Source organism: Triticum urartu, chromosome 3 (genome assembly GCF_003073215.2).
Source record: "Triticum urartu cultivar G1812 chromosome 3, Tu2.1, whole genome shotgun sequence".
Classification (NCBI taxonomy): domain Eukaryota; kingdom Viridiplantae; phylum Streptophyta; class Magnoliopsida; order Poales; family Poaceae; genus Triticum; species Triticum urartu.
Window position 1 is genome coordinate 159,899,610 of NC_053024.1, and position 15,555 is coordinate 159,915,164.

At 45.2% G+C, this 15,555-nt stretch overlaps 1 protein-coding gene across 1 annotated transcript; it reads right to left on the reverse strand.

Moving 5' to 3' along the window:
* Positions 1-1,184: 1,184 nt before the first annotated feature.
* On the reverse strand, positions 1,185-8,207 carry LOC125543404 (probable receptor-like protein kinase At5g18500). Its single transcript, XM_048706734.1, has 8 exons — positions 7,765-8,207; positions 4,204-4,897; positions 3,975-4,079; positions 3,630-3,752; positions 3,170-3,340; positions 2,958-3,087; positions 1,822-2,031; positions 1,185-1,605 (listed from the first exon to the last, which is right to left on the reverse strand). The coding sequence occupies exons 2-8, from the start codon at positions 4,872-4,874 to the stop codon at positions 1,477-1,479; spliced, it is 1,539 nt and encodes a 512-aa protein (XP_048562691.1). The 5' UTR covers positions 4,875-4,897; positions 7,765-8,207; the 3' UTR covers positions 1,185-1,476.
* Positions 8,208-15,555: the final 7,348 nt, after the last annotated feature.

Genomic DNA, 15,555 nt, shown 5'->3' on the forward strand with positions numbered 1-15,555 from the left:
ATATATAGGCACCTCATTGGTCCCGGTTCGTGGCATGAACCGGGACTAAAGGGCAGCCTTTGGTTCCGGTTCAGGCCACCAACCGGGACCAATGATGGTGGGCCAGGAGCCAGGCCCATTGGTCCCGGTTCGTCCCACCAACCGGGACCAAAAGGTCCAGACGAACCGGGACCAATGGCCCACGTGGCCCGGCCGGCCCCCTGGGCTCACGAACCGGGTCCAATGCCCCCATTGGTCCCGGTTCTGGACTGAACCGGGACTAATGGGCTGACCCGGCCTGGACCATTGCCCCCTTTTCTACTAGTGAGCTCATAAAATCAACCATCACCATAACAGTTGTAATAAATTAAATTTAAGTTAATTGAAGCTCTAGGCCCACAAGAACACGTGGAACTCACCTATTTGCTCTGCACAATAATTCCTGCTGGGAACCCAGCAGGTGAACCGAACCCGGCCCAGCCAACCACAGCTGCCCACTGCGTCAAGGGGATGCAGGTGTGACATGCTGGAAGTAGACCTGAAACAGATTATTGTGTTCCATATTCGCCGTAATTAGTACTCCCTCTGTCCGGAAATACTTGTCATTAAAATGGACAAAAAGGGATGTATCTAAAACTAAAATACGTCTAGATACATCTCCTTTTATCCATTTTGATGACAAGTATTTTCGGATGGAGGGAGTACTACTATCTATCTATGCTAAATCGGCGCAGACAAGAGTGTTAGAGGCACATTGCTTATTGTTACAACAAGGAACCATTTTCTTGAGTACGTAATTAGCAGTGACAGTGAGGACTCACCATATTTTTATGTTGTGGCAAACAGATGGCTGCCGTGGTTGCCCTGTGCGTGCAGTACGAGGCGGATTTCCGGCCAAACTGAGCATCGTCGTCAAGGCTCTGGCCCCGCTGCTGCACACCCGGCCAAGCAACCCATCTGCCGGCTCAGCCACCGCGCGCGCATGCAGTGGGCTGCTGTTGTACATGTGTGGTGAGGTGAGGTGAGGTTTGGTGTGGTGGGATCTCATTTTCTTCCTCCCTTGGTGGGGGCTCGTGCTGTTGTACGTTGGGCAGGTGTGGTGGCCTCTCGACCTCTCCTAGCGAGCAAAGCAATGGACGATGTGCTTCTTGCTTGGTCACTCTTTGCCTTTTCATGAAATGAAATGCCTATTTGAGAAGAGGACGGACAACAACTTTCCATTAAATTCACAAGACACTCTCTTGTGCCAGTACTCATGAGCCTACAACTGTACACGGCACTGTTAACAACTTACAGCAGCACATCATCGTCAACAACTGGTGTAGGTACAAATAAATTGTTAGGTAGTAGAAAACGAATAGCCTCTACAAATAAATCATACATAAAAATGTTACAACCGTCCAGAAACAACACGAAATACACGTTTTTCATCAGCCCTTTTGTGGTCAAAGCTTCCATCGTTACTAGCTTGTTGGAGAAATGTGAGTGCTTGTGTGCTCATTTGGAAGATGATGCTCTGCTCCTGCTCGGTTTGGAATCTGGGTTGTCACTCTTGTCCGTGTCGGAGTTCTCCCGTTGGGAGTCCATTTCGGTGCTCCCCCCGCGGTTATGCCTCGATCTCCTGTCCTGCTCACATCATTTTTTCTGCTTTCAGTATTATCATAATTAATCAATGGTCAACATATATGAGAACAAGTGTGAGTTCATTGAATGAATGGTTCCATCCCACCACACATTCACATGAAATGTATCGAAAAAAACAATTAAAAGTAACTAAGAATACATGCATGACATAAACAAGGATGAAGTTGCTTTTTTTATCTTTCAAAAAACATTACGTACCACACGAGGAATTGGGTCATCTGACTCCAGCATCCGCACAACTTGACCCATCTTCGGTCTCTTTTCTGAATCCGGATCCACGCACCTCAAAGCTGTTAGAAGTGCACGCTTGAGAACCCTTGTCGAAGGCCGTGTCTCTATGGTGGGATCCACCACCTCCTCTGAACGCCTGCTAGCAACCATCATTTTTAACCAGTCAACCAGATTTACCTGCAAACGACACAAAATCATGTGTTAGTTGGAATATCGCAAGGAATGACCCCCTGATTTCACTGAAGAGACAATGCAAGACACTACGCATCACATGAAAGATATTTATGAGCAATGTATTTTTATAATTCAATGTGGTCAATAGTATTCTATCCTACAAGTGATCAAGTTATGCCCTCTTCAGACCACAACATAGACGGACAAGCATGCACACTGCAACACGTGCACACAACGCATGCGAGTGTGCCCCTAGCACATGCCTAGAAATTTACAAAGGCTGAGGATTAATTCGCAGCCTTTAACATGGGAGGAGTCCGTTAAGAGAGACCTGAAGGATTGGAGTATCACCAAAGAGCTAGCTATGGACAGAGGTGCGTGGAAGCTTGCAATCCACGTGCCAGAGCCATGAGTTGGTTGCGAGATCTTATGGGTTTCACCTCTAGCCTACCCCAACTTGTTTGGGACTAAAGGCTTTGTTGTTGTTGTTGTTGTTGTTGTTGTTGTTGTTGTTGAGGATTAATTCGCAACCTCATGGTGCATAAAGATGTACTGGCAAGGCTCTGAATGACCAAGTTATGCTATTTATGCATAGATGAACACTATCAAGTTAACAAGGGTGTAAACTGGTAAATGATAATATGTACTCCCTCCGTCCGCGAACAAGTGTACTTCTACCTTTTGTCTTAAGTCGAAGTTTTCAAATTTTGACCAACTTTATACAAAAGAGTACTAGCATATATAACATCAAATTGGTATATTATGAAAGTACATTTCACAACGAATCTAGTGATACTAATTTAGTGCCACAAATGCTGCTTGAGATAAGAAGCATCCTAATGTTACCGTCCTAATGATATCTTGCCACTTGATGGTATTAAAAACAAGCAGAATGCATCTAACAAACAGTTTTGACAACTCACAAATACCTCATTTGCCGGGCGACCATAGTCAACAGGATCCCTCCCTGTAATTGCCTCTAGAATAACAACTCCAAAGCTGTAAATGTCACTTTTCTCATTCAACAGTCCAGTGTTCGCATATTCTGGTGCCACATAGCTGCAATGAGTAAATGCAGCACATTATTAACTATCACTAACATAGTGTAACTGTACTCTAGCTCATTAGTTGCCCAACATACCCAAAGGTTCCCATAACCCGAGTAGTTACATGACTCTTGCCGGCACCAAGAAGCTTGGCTAAACCAAAATCTGATACTTTAGCGTCAAAATCATCATCAATCAAAATATTGCTAGATTTGATATCACGGTGCACGACTTTCGGTTCAATTGCCTCATGCAAGTAAGCAAGCCTGCAATGAATTGAATGAAAGTATTTACATGGTTAATTCGGAGGAGAAAAATATTGAATTAAATTGTTACACAAGATAGACATGGTATTAGGAATTCATTCAGCTTAAGCCTCACTTCCATCGTGAATGACAATATGTTATAGAGCAATTACTATTTAATGTAGAATTAGCTCCAGGTAGAAATATGATGCAATTTCGGGACCTTTATGATTGCATTATCCAATTGGCAAGATAAAGAATAAATGACATGGCATTAGCAGAAAGAAAGGACATTTCAGGGAGAACTCACGCTTTAGCTGTCCCTAGAAGAATCTTTATGCGGGCCTCCCATGTAAGGGAGCCCCGGTGACTCATAGCTCCATGAAGCCATTGCTCTAGGTTTCCATTGTTCACATATTCATAGACAAGTATCCTGAAAAGGTCACTTGAAGTAAGGAATGATGCAACAGAATTCCATACAATCATTGCAGTTAAACGAGTTTTATTTTTCTGCAGAGCATTGAAGGTCAAGAATAAAATGATTTGCTTGGTAATACATGTACCAAGGATATGTTTTTCTCTTGTAAATGCGATATGTGACCAATGATAATAGAGATATAACAGGAATATGACAGTGAAAGACAGTACAAAGTACCTCTGAGTACCCTCCACACAGTAACCAAGAAGACGGACTAAGTTCTTGTGGCGAACATGACCAATAGCCTCAACTTCTACTCTGAATTCCTTCTCAGCTTGCCCTCTACAAGATCAAATAACATCATTTGATAAAAATAAATTCAATATAAAGCAGGATGTTCTGTTACGGAGGAACATATATGGGCAGTGTAAACAGGCAGGCCTAATTGTGATAAGGCAATTCTTACAGGTTATTGAGAAGCTTTTTGACAGCAACAGGAGTGCCATTGACGATCTCACCACGATAAACTACACCATATCCACCCTCACCAATAATGTTATCCTTGGAAAAACGGTTAGTGGCAAGTTCCAAATCCCTCAAAGTAAACCAATGACCCCAGCCAAGGTAGGAGAACTCTGGCAAGCCAACCAAAGGTGAAGGGGCGGTTATTCCATGAGTTGAAGCTTGACGAAAAGTTCCCGACCCTCCTTCTTCAGCTGATTGAAAGCCTGCATCCTTGTCCATGTAACGGAATGACCCTGAGTGGCTCTCATCCCCACGTCTCGATTTGCTTACACCCAAATGGACCATGACCTTGTCTGATTCCCGGTCACCAGGCTTGTCTTGGATCGTTAGCAGGACTCCGTCATGCGCCCCAAAGTCAGTTGCAGGGACTTGCTCCACCCTCACTTCCTTGATTTCCTTGGAAATGGCAGGGATTTGGGTGACTGGGATATTTGCAGATGCTCGTCTGGTCCTCTTCCTACTCCGCATAGTGAGCCAGACAGTTAAAAAGAAGATGACCGCCATGAACACTCCCAAGGCAATGCATACAACCTCCCATACTTTGAGATGCAAGGGGCCAGTTGGCCGGGAGAGATGATCTTGCAGAGTAGGGGATGACGAAGGCGCCTCCATAGTGGACTACCAGTGTCCTGATCCTACATACAAGCAAAACTGTTAGGTACCCATGTTGCACAGCTCCACAGATCAGACATTGCAGCTAATTAAACGCAACTGTGAGCATCTACGTCCACGGTACAAGCCCATAAAGAATGACGGATTCCCGAATTAAATTGCGGTAATTAAGACATGATCTTGGGTTGGAAGGGAATCAAGGACAAGGTGTTACTCTGAGGCTGAACAAGGGGAATAAATTCCCACGATGGCGACCGATCGCAGCACCGACACATACACGTACAGGGATCGACAGCTAGCGCATTTAATTTCCCTCAGGCTTTGTTTGGTTGCAAGGGAAGGAAAACCCAGGGTAGCAAACCCATGTGGGGAATTTTCACGGGCACAAGGGACCCCCTTCTCCCGTGGGGATGATCTCCCCCTTTCCCTTTGGTTGTTTGGCAATAGGCAACAGGGGGTTTGCTCCAGGCACACAAACAAGTCCGAATTCAGTATGAAAACAATAATTTTGCAAATATTGCAGCTAGTAACGATCTATCACTGCAATCAAGTTGTTTTCTGGACTATTTTCATATGCCACTAGTAATATTGCAGCCAGGTATATGTACTAGAACAAGAGCAACCATTGTAAATAAGAGCATCACTGCTCAACAAGTTCTGAATTTTAGAACTGCAAGGTGAACACAAATTGGAATGAATCAATATTGTCTATCAGAAATGCTGATGCAAATGCAAGAACTGCAGGGTTGTCCTGGACCTATGTCTTAGAACAAAAAAACTAAAATATAACATCATCATGTCCGGGGTGGTGAGACTTCTGAACAGGCAAGCTGAAAGGCAATGGTCACTCCTGGCTTTTCTCCACTGCACATCGGTTGGGAACCGCAGCTCGACGTTTCCCAAATTACAAGAAACAATTAGGAAGTCAACGGCAGTTTCAGAATACAACAATTTGGTAAACTGCTTCATACTACAACAGTTTTGGAACATTGTTTTCAAGCATAAATAGGTTTGCATAAAGAGATGATGGTAAGACTAGTGAAAAGGCTCACCATTCTAGTTAGTCATGTACTCAAGCAACAAGTTGATGCTATTTGGGATAAACTGGAGCAATACAACTAAAGTAATATTACAAAAGAAAATGGTTTCTTCAAGCGTCGTTGTGATTTACAAACAAATGATTCTGTTGGGATGCATTTGGTATATGGTTTCTCATGAATTTAAACGGGAAACTCTTCATTACTTCTGATCATCAGAGTGGAATTTCATTATTGCACCATGAACTGTGCAAGTACAGATTCAACTTGTCCCTAAATCGTACCAAATTTTTTTGACCAAGATAAGCTATCAGATTGTGATTTTTCGGAGCAAGTTTACTAGCAGAAGCAAAATATATCAAATGCTATTTTCATCATGCAAGGCTGACCAGTACAAGAAAACCAAAACTCCTAGCAGATGATAAGAAACTGTAAGTACAGAACGAGCAATGAAGAACTCTCACACCTTATGAGTTTTTCACAAGCGATTAACATGCAAACGGCAAAACCCTCATGTGTGTATATGTGATTCACACTGACAAAGGAGCTTCACAAAAGCAACTACCAACCTGTTATAATTCTATCACCACCAGAACAAGTGAACAACTGACATGAGAACTTCACCGTTTTTTTGTAGAATTGGATAACCATAATCCATAATCCCAGTGAAATAGTCTGAGGAATGAACACTGATTGTCGATGGATCACTGAGCTGAATTATGACCAATTAAATGGCCAAAGTTGACCAGATACTTCTGAAAAGGTACTAGATACCCTTTTGCATAAATTACAGAAAAGTCATCCTCATTTTTTATAATAGCATTTAACAAGAGTTAGCGCATTTCCTCTTTTAAATGAGTTTATAAATTGATACTATAATGGAACATTTAGAAGTTTGCTCAAGAAAATGATGTCAGGGCTTGAAAAACAATGTGGCCTTTAACAAAAAAAGAACCTTCCTGTACACAATTCTGCACCAAGTCCAGCACAAGCTGCATCTAGACATCTAGTGCTAGCAAAATTTCAAGAACTTGCTAAAATAGAGAAGATTAAGAAAGAAGCGTCTTGGGCCATATCCAACATAACAGAGCTATGGAGCAGATTCAGGCTGAAATTTTTGGCCAGCATACTGTTGTCTTGCAAACTGAAAATGACGTTAGTGTATATGTTCCATTTGTTTCGAAGACACCATTTAGTTTAAACTAGGTTGATATCATAACAGTGGAAAATGCTTACTAGGTAAATCCCTTGTAAAGAAAATGACAAAGTGCTGACATTTTAGATTCGATCTTCCATTTATCATCTATACCAGTTTTGGTCTAGAAGTCAAAAAGTACTTGAGCAACAAAAATAGGAAAATCTATATCAGAAATGTGAACAGATACGAAGCTCATATTCTTAGCAGGCATCGAACAATAACTACCTATGCGTCTGTGTCATGAATTGTAATCAAGAAGCAACCTACAATTGCTCAACTTAATCAAATAATAGTGATTGGTACAACCTTCATGAGACATTATTTGTAAACTGAGCAGAAGAGGGGCATGCTCACTTCATCCTCGGTGATCAATGATTCGGCTAAAGCACGCGGAAGACGTCAACATCAAACAAATGGGGAATGTAGTTCACTGGCTAATTTAATTTGCAAAGAATAAACTAGTGAGTTGCTGCTGATGCCTTGCAAACTGTTGTTACAACTATAGTCTACACTCATTCAACCCAACACTAATTTTCAAATAAAATCGCTCAATAATCCTGGGCATGAATAAACCAACGAATCAATTGACTTCCCAGAAAATTCAACAAGCAATAGATCTGAATACATTGTAATATGGAGGGATGGAACCAATTACTTGGAGAGAAGCTACCGGATCTGCTCGGGAAAGGCCGGAAGAGGAGCAGATCCGGAGGGAGGTGGAGGTCGCAGGATGGAGATGACCACCCGAGGCGTCGCTACTGGTGCGAGAGAGAAGAAGATGCGAGCGTGATGAGGCTGAGCCCGCCGCTGCTCACGAGGGAGGTTGCAGGAAGGAGAGGACGTGCTCGCGCCGGAGGGAGGCGGAGGACGTGCTCCCGACGTCGGGAGGTGTGGATTTGACGCCCAGGGAAGTGAGGGGGTAGGGCTGAAAACCCCCGCCGGCGGGGACAACCAAATGCGTCGGCGGCCTGACCGGGGGCCTCAATGCTTTCAGCAGTGGAGAAAGTGTAGCTGGATCATGGCGTGCGGGCGTTTAACACGTGAAGCAACCTACACCAAACTAGCACCGAGTAGAGTACTAGTGGTAGTGGAGTAGTGGTAATCAAGCAGCTAGGCAAGGTTGGAGAAACATTCACATCCTGTCGCTATGGAGGAAAGGAGGTTGCTTTGTTTTTCAGTTCTTTTCTAGCTCGATTTCTATATTTTACAAAGAATGGTGATAGTTTATCAAGACTTCTCCCAAATAATTGTAGCATTTTTTCCGTTCTTCCGAAAACTTAACCAACTAGAAAAAGTATTTGGCCAGAAAACTCAAAAGGGCGAGAAGAGCCCTCGAGAGCAGCCTGAGATCCAAAATAAGAAACGCAAAAAAGGCGCACCAAACAGAGGCGCATTGTAGCAGCGGGCAAGCAGAGGAACAAGATGAGAGTCCACCTGAGAGATCTCCAGATTTCCTCCTCCACCTGCCTCTTGGGCAAATTAAACCACAAGGCACGAGCGAAACAGTAGGAGACGGATCGGCCACAGTAGCAGCAGCAGCAGCTACATCACCCGGCCGAGGAAGAAGCAAGGGACTGACCCTGCCCACAGATGAATCCCGACAAAGCTTAAGACTAAGAGTGGCTTTATTCCTTTAGATTTTGGGGAGGGGCGGGGAAAGAGGGAGGACTGGAGAGAAGGTTGGTAAGTGGTATGTGTGGAACATTTCGCATGCTTGCTTTGCTCTTGCGCTTTTCTTTTGTTTTGTGTATCTCCGAAGAAACTCAAATGGTGGCGAGGTGAGGTGAGTTGCCTGGCTGCAGGCCGCCGCTGGCAGGTGGTGGTAGAAGTAGTGGTTGCCCCATTGTCTTTTTCACTCGATTTGTCCCTTGTTTTACCCAAAAACAATAGCGTTTACCTCTCGAAAGTGCTCCGCTGTTAAATTAGAGGCGTTAGGGCAACTCCATGCCGACGCAAATGCACATGGAATTTGTCCTTTTTTATTCGTTTGGATTGGTTGTAGGGGACGAAGCCCTTTGTCCGTGCTTTCCTAGACAGTGCACCCAACCGGCCGACCCATTTGGAATGCCTCGCCGGTTTTTTTCAGCAAATATATTTTCATCATCAAATATAGCAAGTAGATTGCAAAATGAAGCTAGAATTCATGTCGGCATTCACGCCAACATACAAAACAATCGCATCTCGGCCAACCATAAGATAATCACTCGCCGAGCATTAACTTTTGTGCCTTCTCAAACTAAACCATTTTTCTCGTGGACATCTTGCTCAAGTCAGTCGCCATGATCTCCATTTCATTCGTGATTACCATGAGCTCCACCTCCTCGGCTCTTGACCGGGCATTGGTCTCATCGATCTCGAGCTTCTTCTTTTGAATGTCAAAGACGGGCTTCATTGCCTCCTCTTTCTCGGCGCTTCCTCTCTTCCCTCTTCTTAATTTACATCTCCTTTTGGGTCATGAACCCCTTCAGAGTTTCTTGCAAGGTGAGTGTCGAAGCATCACGCTTTTCATCCATCTTGGAATTTTGGTCTTCCCCCTCGGTCGTTTCTCAATTTCACTTGGGACGACGGCCAATGAGGCCCCTACCTTTCTTCTGGGCCGCATAGTGCTCCTTAAACTTTGGGCACTCGTTGATTTTTGTCCAACAATGGGTCAAGGTGAATGGTTTGCCCCCATATTGAACCTCGAAGGTATATGAAGCTTGAAACACCTACATATGGCGATGAAACCAATAGTATACATTCATACGCATAGGAGGACGACATATGCTCATATGAACATGGGAAGGAATTGTCACTGGTACAGCGAGGTGCTACACACCGGTTTTCTACCCCTTTCCGCGATGGTGTTTTGAACCGTCGCCAAATGAGTGACCGCGATAGGGGGGGTCCTTCCCACACGACCCAGAAATCGTCGGGGATAGGGAGCCTTGATGCATACAGTTGTCCCTATAAAACTGTTTCTGATATCTCGAGTATCCAAAACGCTTCATCCTTACAATTCGTTTGTGATCGCATTGCCATCGCAGTCGGTATTCTGTGGTACTACGTTTACGATGCGCGATCCATCACAAACAGTTCATAATTATAGAACGTGTACGATAAGCAAACAATCACACACATTTACTTTTCCTCGACTGTATGCGATTCGATGTAAGAGTGCGTACAGTTGTTCCTATAAAACTGTATGCGAAGCTTGAATACATCCAACACGATTCATCCGCCGTATCCGCATTGAATGAAGACCTATCGCACGCGTTCTTCAATGACCAAACGAATTTGCGATGCCCACAACATCATAAACAGCCCATAATTGCCAAGCATGTGTGATAAGGTGGCATTCGCAAACATTTAATAAGAAGGAACTATGTGCGATGTTGTTGTTAATTGCACATGTTTTTTCTTGGATGGTCGTGTGTGCAGTAGAGATTAATCGCACACGTAGTGGATCCGAGAAACGTGTCCGATCTTCACGTCTATCGCAGACGTTTCGCTTTCACAAACCGTGTGCAGTGTAATCCCTAATTTATCCCTAATTCAATCCCTACATTTAAAAATCACATATTTTGAATTTGTGTGACATCCGGATAATTAAGCTACAGTAAGCCTCCGTTAATGATGCCACGTCACCACGGTTACTGTTGCTAATCTAGCGTTAGTTCGAAACCGATTCAAATTCAAAATCAAGTCAAACGGTAAAAGTTTTCAAACACTAAAACTAAAATGTTTGGTTTGTGCCAAATAATGCCTAGGTATTTATGGTGGAGAAATCACACTTTTATAAAATGTTAGAATACTCTAAAATGATTAAAACAGTAGTGAAAACTATTATTTAAATACTTTTAAATAATAATTAATTACAAAACTATTTTACTTTGGGTAGCAAATTAATGTGGCAGTGGCATAATTGGTAACAACAATTTAGGTGCCACTTTGATATATTGTTAACACTAGAATAAATAGCAACTAAAAGAAACAGAAAAGAAACAAAATAAATAAAAAGAGAAAAGAAAAGTAAAACAAAAATAAAGGAAAGGAAATCCCCCTGCCCCACTGGGCCTTGGCCCATCAGAACCACCAGCCGGCCAGCCCAACTGGCCCAGCCGCCCCCACTCATTCCCTTAACCCCCTGGCGATCGAACCCTAGCCAACCATCGCCACACTTCCCCCTCCCTCTATCGCTCCCCACGTTCCCCTTCCCCTCGATCCAGATCTGGATCGGGGACAAACCACCCCCGCCGCTCGACGCCGTGCGCCGCACCACTGCCGCTCGAGGACCTCGCTAGAGGCCACCTTGCCGAACCTTCACCGCCGGAATGCCTCCCCGTCGTCGCTTGCCGTCGTCCCCGTCCACCTCCCCGCGCCCCACTACTTGTGCCCTACAATCGTCATGAGCATCGCACCGCTCCTCCCTCCTCTTCCTCGCACCGTTGCTGCATCATCGACGTTGCTCCGGTACGGCCTCCGCACTCCGCCCCGACCGCGACCGCCTCCACCGCACCGCGCTCGCCCATCCGGCCACGCCTCCCGCCGCGGCGCCCCTCACCGCAGAACCTGGCCGCGCTTGCGCGCGCCACCGCGTCGGCCTGCGCCCTCCTTGCCTCGCGTCTGCCTCGCCGCGCGACGCGCAGGCTCCGCCTACTGCTTGCCGCTGCTGCCCTCACGCCTCGCCGGGGCACGTGCCATCCCGCGCGCGCCCGTCTGCCTGCGCCCGTGGCTGCGCCGCGCCTGGCTGCGTTCGCGCGCAGATGCGCCCCTGCCGCTGCTCTGCATCGCCCCGTCACCGCGCGCGTATGCCAACCCCGCTCGCCGATGCGCCCTGGCCCTGGCCGCACGCGCCCGTCGAGCCCAGCCGCCCACCCTCACCGTCCCGCCTGTCCTCGTCGCGCCGCCCTGCTCCGGCAGCCACCGCAGCCGCCCCTTCCCTAGTCGCCTCGGGCGTGCGGGCACCCCTTCGCCCGCACTGGACGCCCGCTAACCCGCATCGCCCCCCTGGGAGAATGACAGGTGGGGCCCAGCCCCTAGAACGTTAAAAAAAAGAAAACAAAAAGAATAAAATAAATAAATAAAAGTAATAATTAATTAATTAACTTAATTAATTAGGTTTAATTAAACTAATTAAAATTTATTACCCTAATAACCTAGTTAGACTAAATTAACTAGTTAGTTAATGTAACAGTCAATGACAGGGGGCCCCACCCCTGTTGACCAGTCAAACGTTGACTGGTCAACTGGGACCCCCTGGTCCACCTGTCAGCCTCTGGTACACTTCTGTGTACGCAGAGCTGGGTGCACCTAGCATTTAGCATTTAATTTCGAATTAATTTAATAATAATAAAATTAGAAAATGATTTTAAAACTTTAAAAATTAATAGTAAATAAACCGTAGCTCGGATGGAAAAACTTTGTACATGAAAGTTGCTCAGAATGACAAGACGATTCCGGGCACGCAGCCCGTTCGTCCGCCACACATTCCTAGCATAGCAAACATGCAACTTTCCCCCTCCGGTTTGAAAGTGTGTTATATCGACTAGAGGGGGGGTGAATAGGCGATTTTTATGAAAGTTCTTCAAAACATGGAAGTTATGAAGACAAACAAGTAGAGATATGCCTATTACTATGCACGGGAAGTTAGACTACACTAGGCAAGCCATGGTCAAGTATCAACAGAGTGAAAGCACAGTGACAAATAGCTGTAGTGTAATTAGGATCAGGTAGGAAGATACTATGAAGCCAAACAGATCATACACTCACGTTGTGAAGACAAAAGATAGAACAGACACGCAATGACTTCACAATGAGTGATCAGTAAGTAAAAGGAAGTGAAGATGAAACCAGTGACTCGTTGAAGACAATGATGTGTTGGACCAGTTCCAGTTGCTGTGACAACTGTACGTCTGGTTGGAGCGGCTAGGTATTTAAACCTTAGGACACACAGTCCCGGACACCCAGTCCTGAACACGCAGCTCAGGACACCAAGTCCTCACCGTATTCTCCTTGAGCTAAGGTCACATAGTCCTCGCCCAATCACTCTGGTAAGTCTTCAAGGTAGACTCCCAAACCTTCACAGACTTCGTTCACTGGCAATCCACAATGTCTCTTGGATGCTCTGAACGCGACGCCTAACCGTCTGGGGATGCACAGTCCTCAAGTGTAATAAGTCTTCAGATCACACAGACAAGAAGACTTAAGTGATGCCCAATGTTCTCTGGCTCTGGGTGGTTAGGGCTTTATCCTCGCAAGGAATTCTCTCTCAAAGGCTTCGAGGTGGGTTGCTCTCAAACGACAAAAGCCGTACTCTCAATCTGAGCAGCCCAACCGTTTATGGTTGTAGGGGGTGGGCTATTTATAGCCACTTGGCAACCCGACCTGATTTGTCCAAAATGACCCTAGGTCACTAAGGAACTGACACGTGTCTCAATGGTCAGATTTCAAACTCTCATGGAAACTTTACTTGGGCTACAAGCAAAGCTGACTTGTCCGGCTCTGGACAAGATTCGTTCTCATTGTCTTCACTCGAAGACATAGGTTTTTGGTTTAGGCATCACTTCAGTCATTCTGACTGGTTCTCCTGGACCCCACTTAACAGTACGGTGGTTCCTATGACTCAACACAAAAGAAAAAGAACTACGAAAGATCTAAGTCTTCGAGCTCCATAGGCTTCATATCGTGTCTTCTTTTGTCATAGTCTTCAATGTGAATATCTTCATATACCACCTTTGACTTCAATGTCTTCATACATTTTTAGGGGTCATCTCTGGTAGTAAAACCGAATCAATGAGGGACTTCTACCTGTGTTATCCTGCAATTCTCACAAACACATTAGTCCCTCAACTAGGTTTGTCGTCAATACTCCAAAACCAACTAGGGGTGACACTAGATGCACTTACAATCTCCCCCTTTTTGGTGATTGATGACAAACTAGTTGAAGTTTTCAACGGGGAATATAATCTGTGAATTTGTAAAGGTTAAGGAATTGTCTTCATAAGTTGCAAGGGCTCCCCCTGAAGATGTGCATATAAGTTAGTTTGCTTTTGGAATGCAAATGCACATCGTAGGTTGTACTTGTGGAGATCCACTTCAGCTTATGATGACAATCCACTATGCATGTGAAAGTATATGAAGATAATGACATGCATAATGGAAAATGGACGTCTGCAGAATGAGATAAGTGTGGAATTTATCGTCGCACATGCGGAATTTATCTTCGCAAAACAGGGTGGCAAACAAGTAGCAGACGACCATCTAGTTTAAGTGTTACAACTCATAAGAACCAAATGTAGCAAAAACGAGAGTTGTAAGCACGAAGCAAAATATAAGGCACCCGCCCATATGAACCCGCTTGAAGACTATCAATCTCATATGCTTCTCCCCCTTTTGTCAGTAATGACCAAAAAGGTTTGAAGACATAGAGCCTCTACTCATTCCCATGAGGAGTAGATGAAGTAGCAAGGTTGTTGATATTGTTTGGCGGTGCAGAAGAGCTTGGAGGTGCTGAAGCAGATGGTGGTGAAGTAGCATCGTCTTCTTCCTCAATGATTCTGGCAGTGACTGTGGCAGCAGAGGAAGAAAACTCAGAGTCTTCAAGAGATGGAGTCCCCAGCAGCACAGCTCTTCGAGGAGGTGTGGAGTCAAATTTTAATCTCTCAGTGAAGCCATCCTCTTGAAGATCAGCTTCAGAAAGCATCATCGTTAGCCCTTTCCATGTGCGGCGACAGGTTTCATGGGCAACGAAAGCGTTCTTGGTGGCAAGATTTCGAGTGCGATTAACATCCACCAAGAGGGTTTTCATCTGACGCTTCAGCCAGTCATGATGCCTATCTTGTTTCTGATGAAGGGCCACAAGAAGCTCTCGGTCGTTGAGAACGCGAGTGCGCTTCTTGGGTCTTGAAGCAGTGGCACTGTCAGTGGCTTCAGTTGAAGCAGGGTGTGCTGCACGTGTAGTGCCAGCCAAAGGATACACCCGAGAAACTGCTTCAACGCCTTCAACATTCTGAGTGAAGCTCTGATATTCTGCATTCTGAAGACTTAGAGGTTGCTTGCCAGGCTCAGAATATATGGCTTCAGTTGACATGTCCACGTCAGGCAGGAAGATCCGATGGTTGCGGGCTGAGGGCTGATACTTGATGGCGGAGTGTAGCTTGATCAGCCGCATGACCCAAGGGGCGTAGAATTTCAAACCAAACAGATCCATGCCTGATGCAGCAAGTTGGCGTATGAAGAAGTCCTGTGCATTGAAGCATTTGCCATGAAGTATGTTGAAGACTAAAGTCTTCATTGCACCCTGAAGCTTGGCATTTGGAGAGTGCCCTTTGATAGGCCAGAGAGTCCGCCGGATGATGTGATAGATGGTTCTGGCAGGTACTCAAGGTCTTCAACGAAGAACTCTGTGGGATACGCAACATCTGGGGGCAATGGCTTCATCATGCTGAGCATTTGGCTCATATTA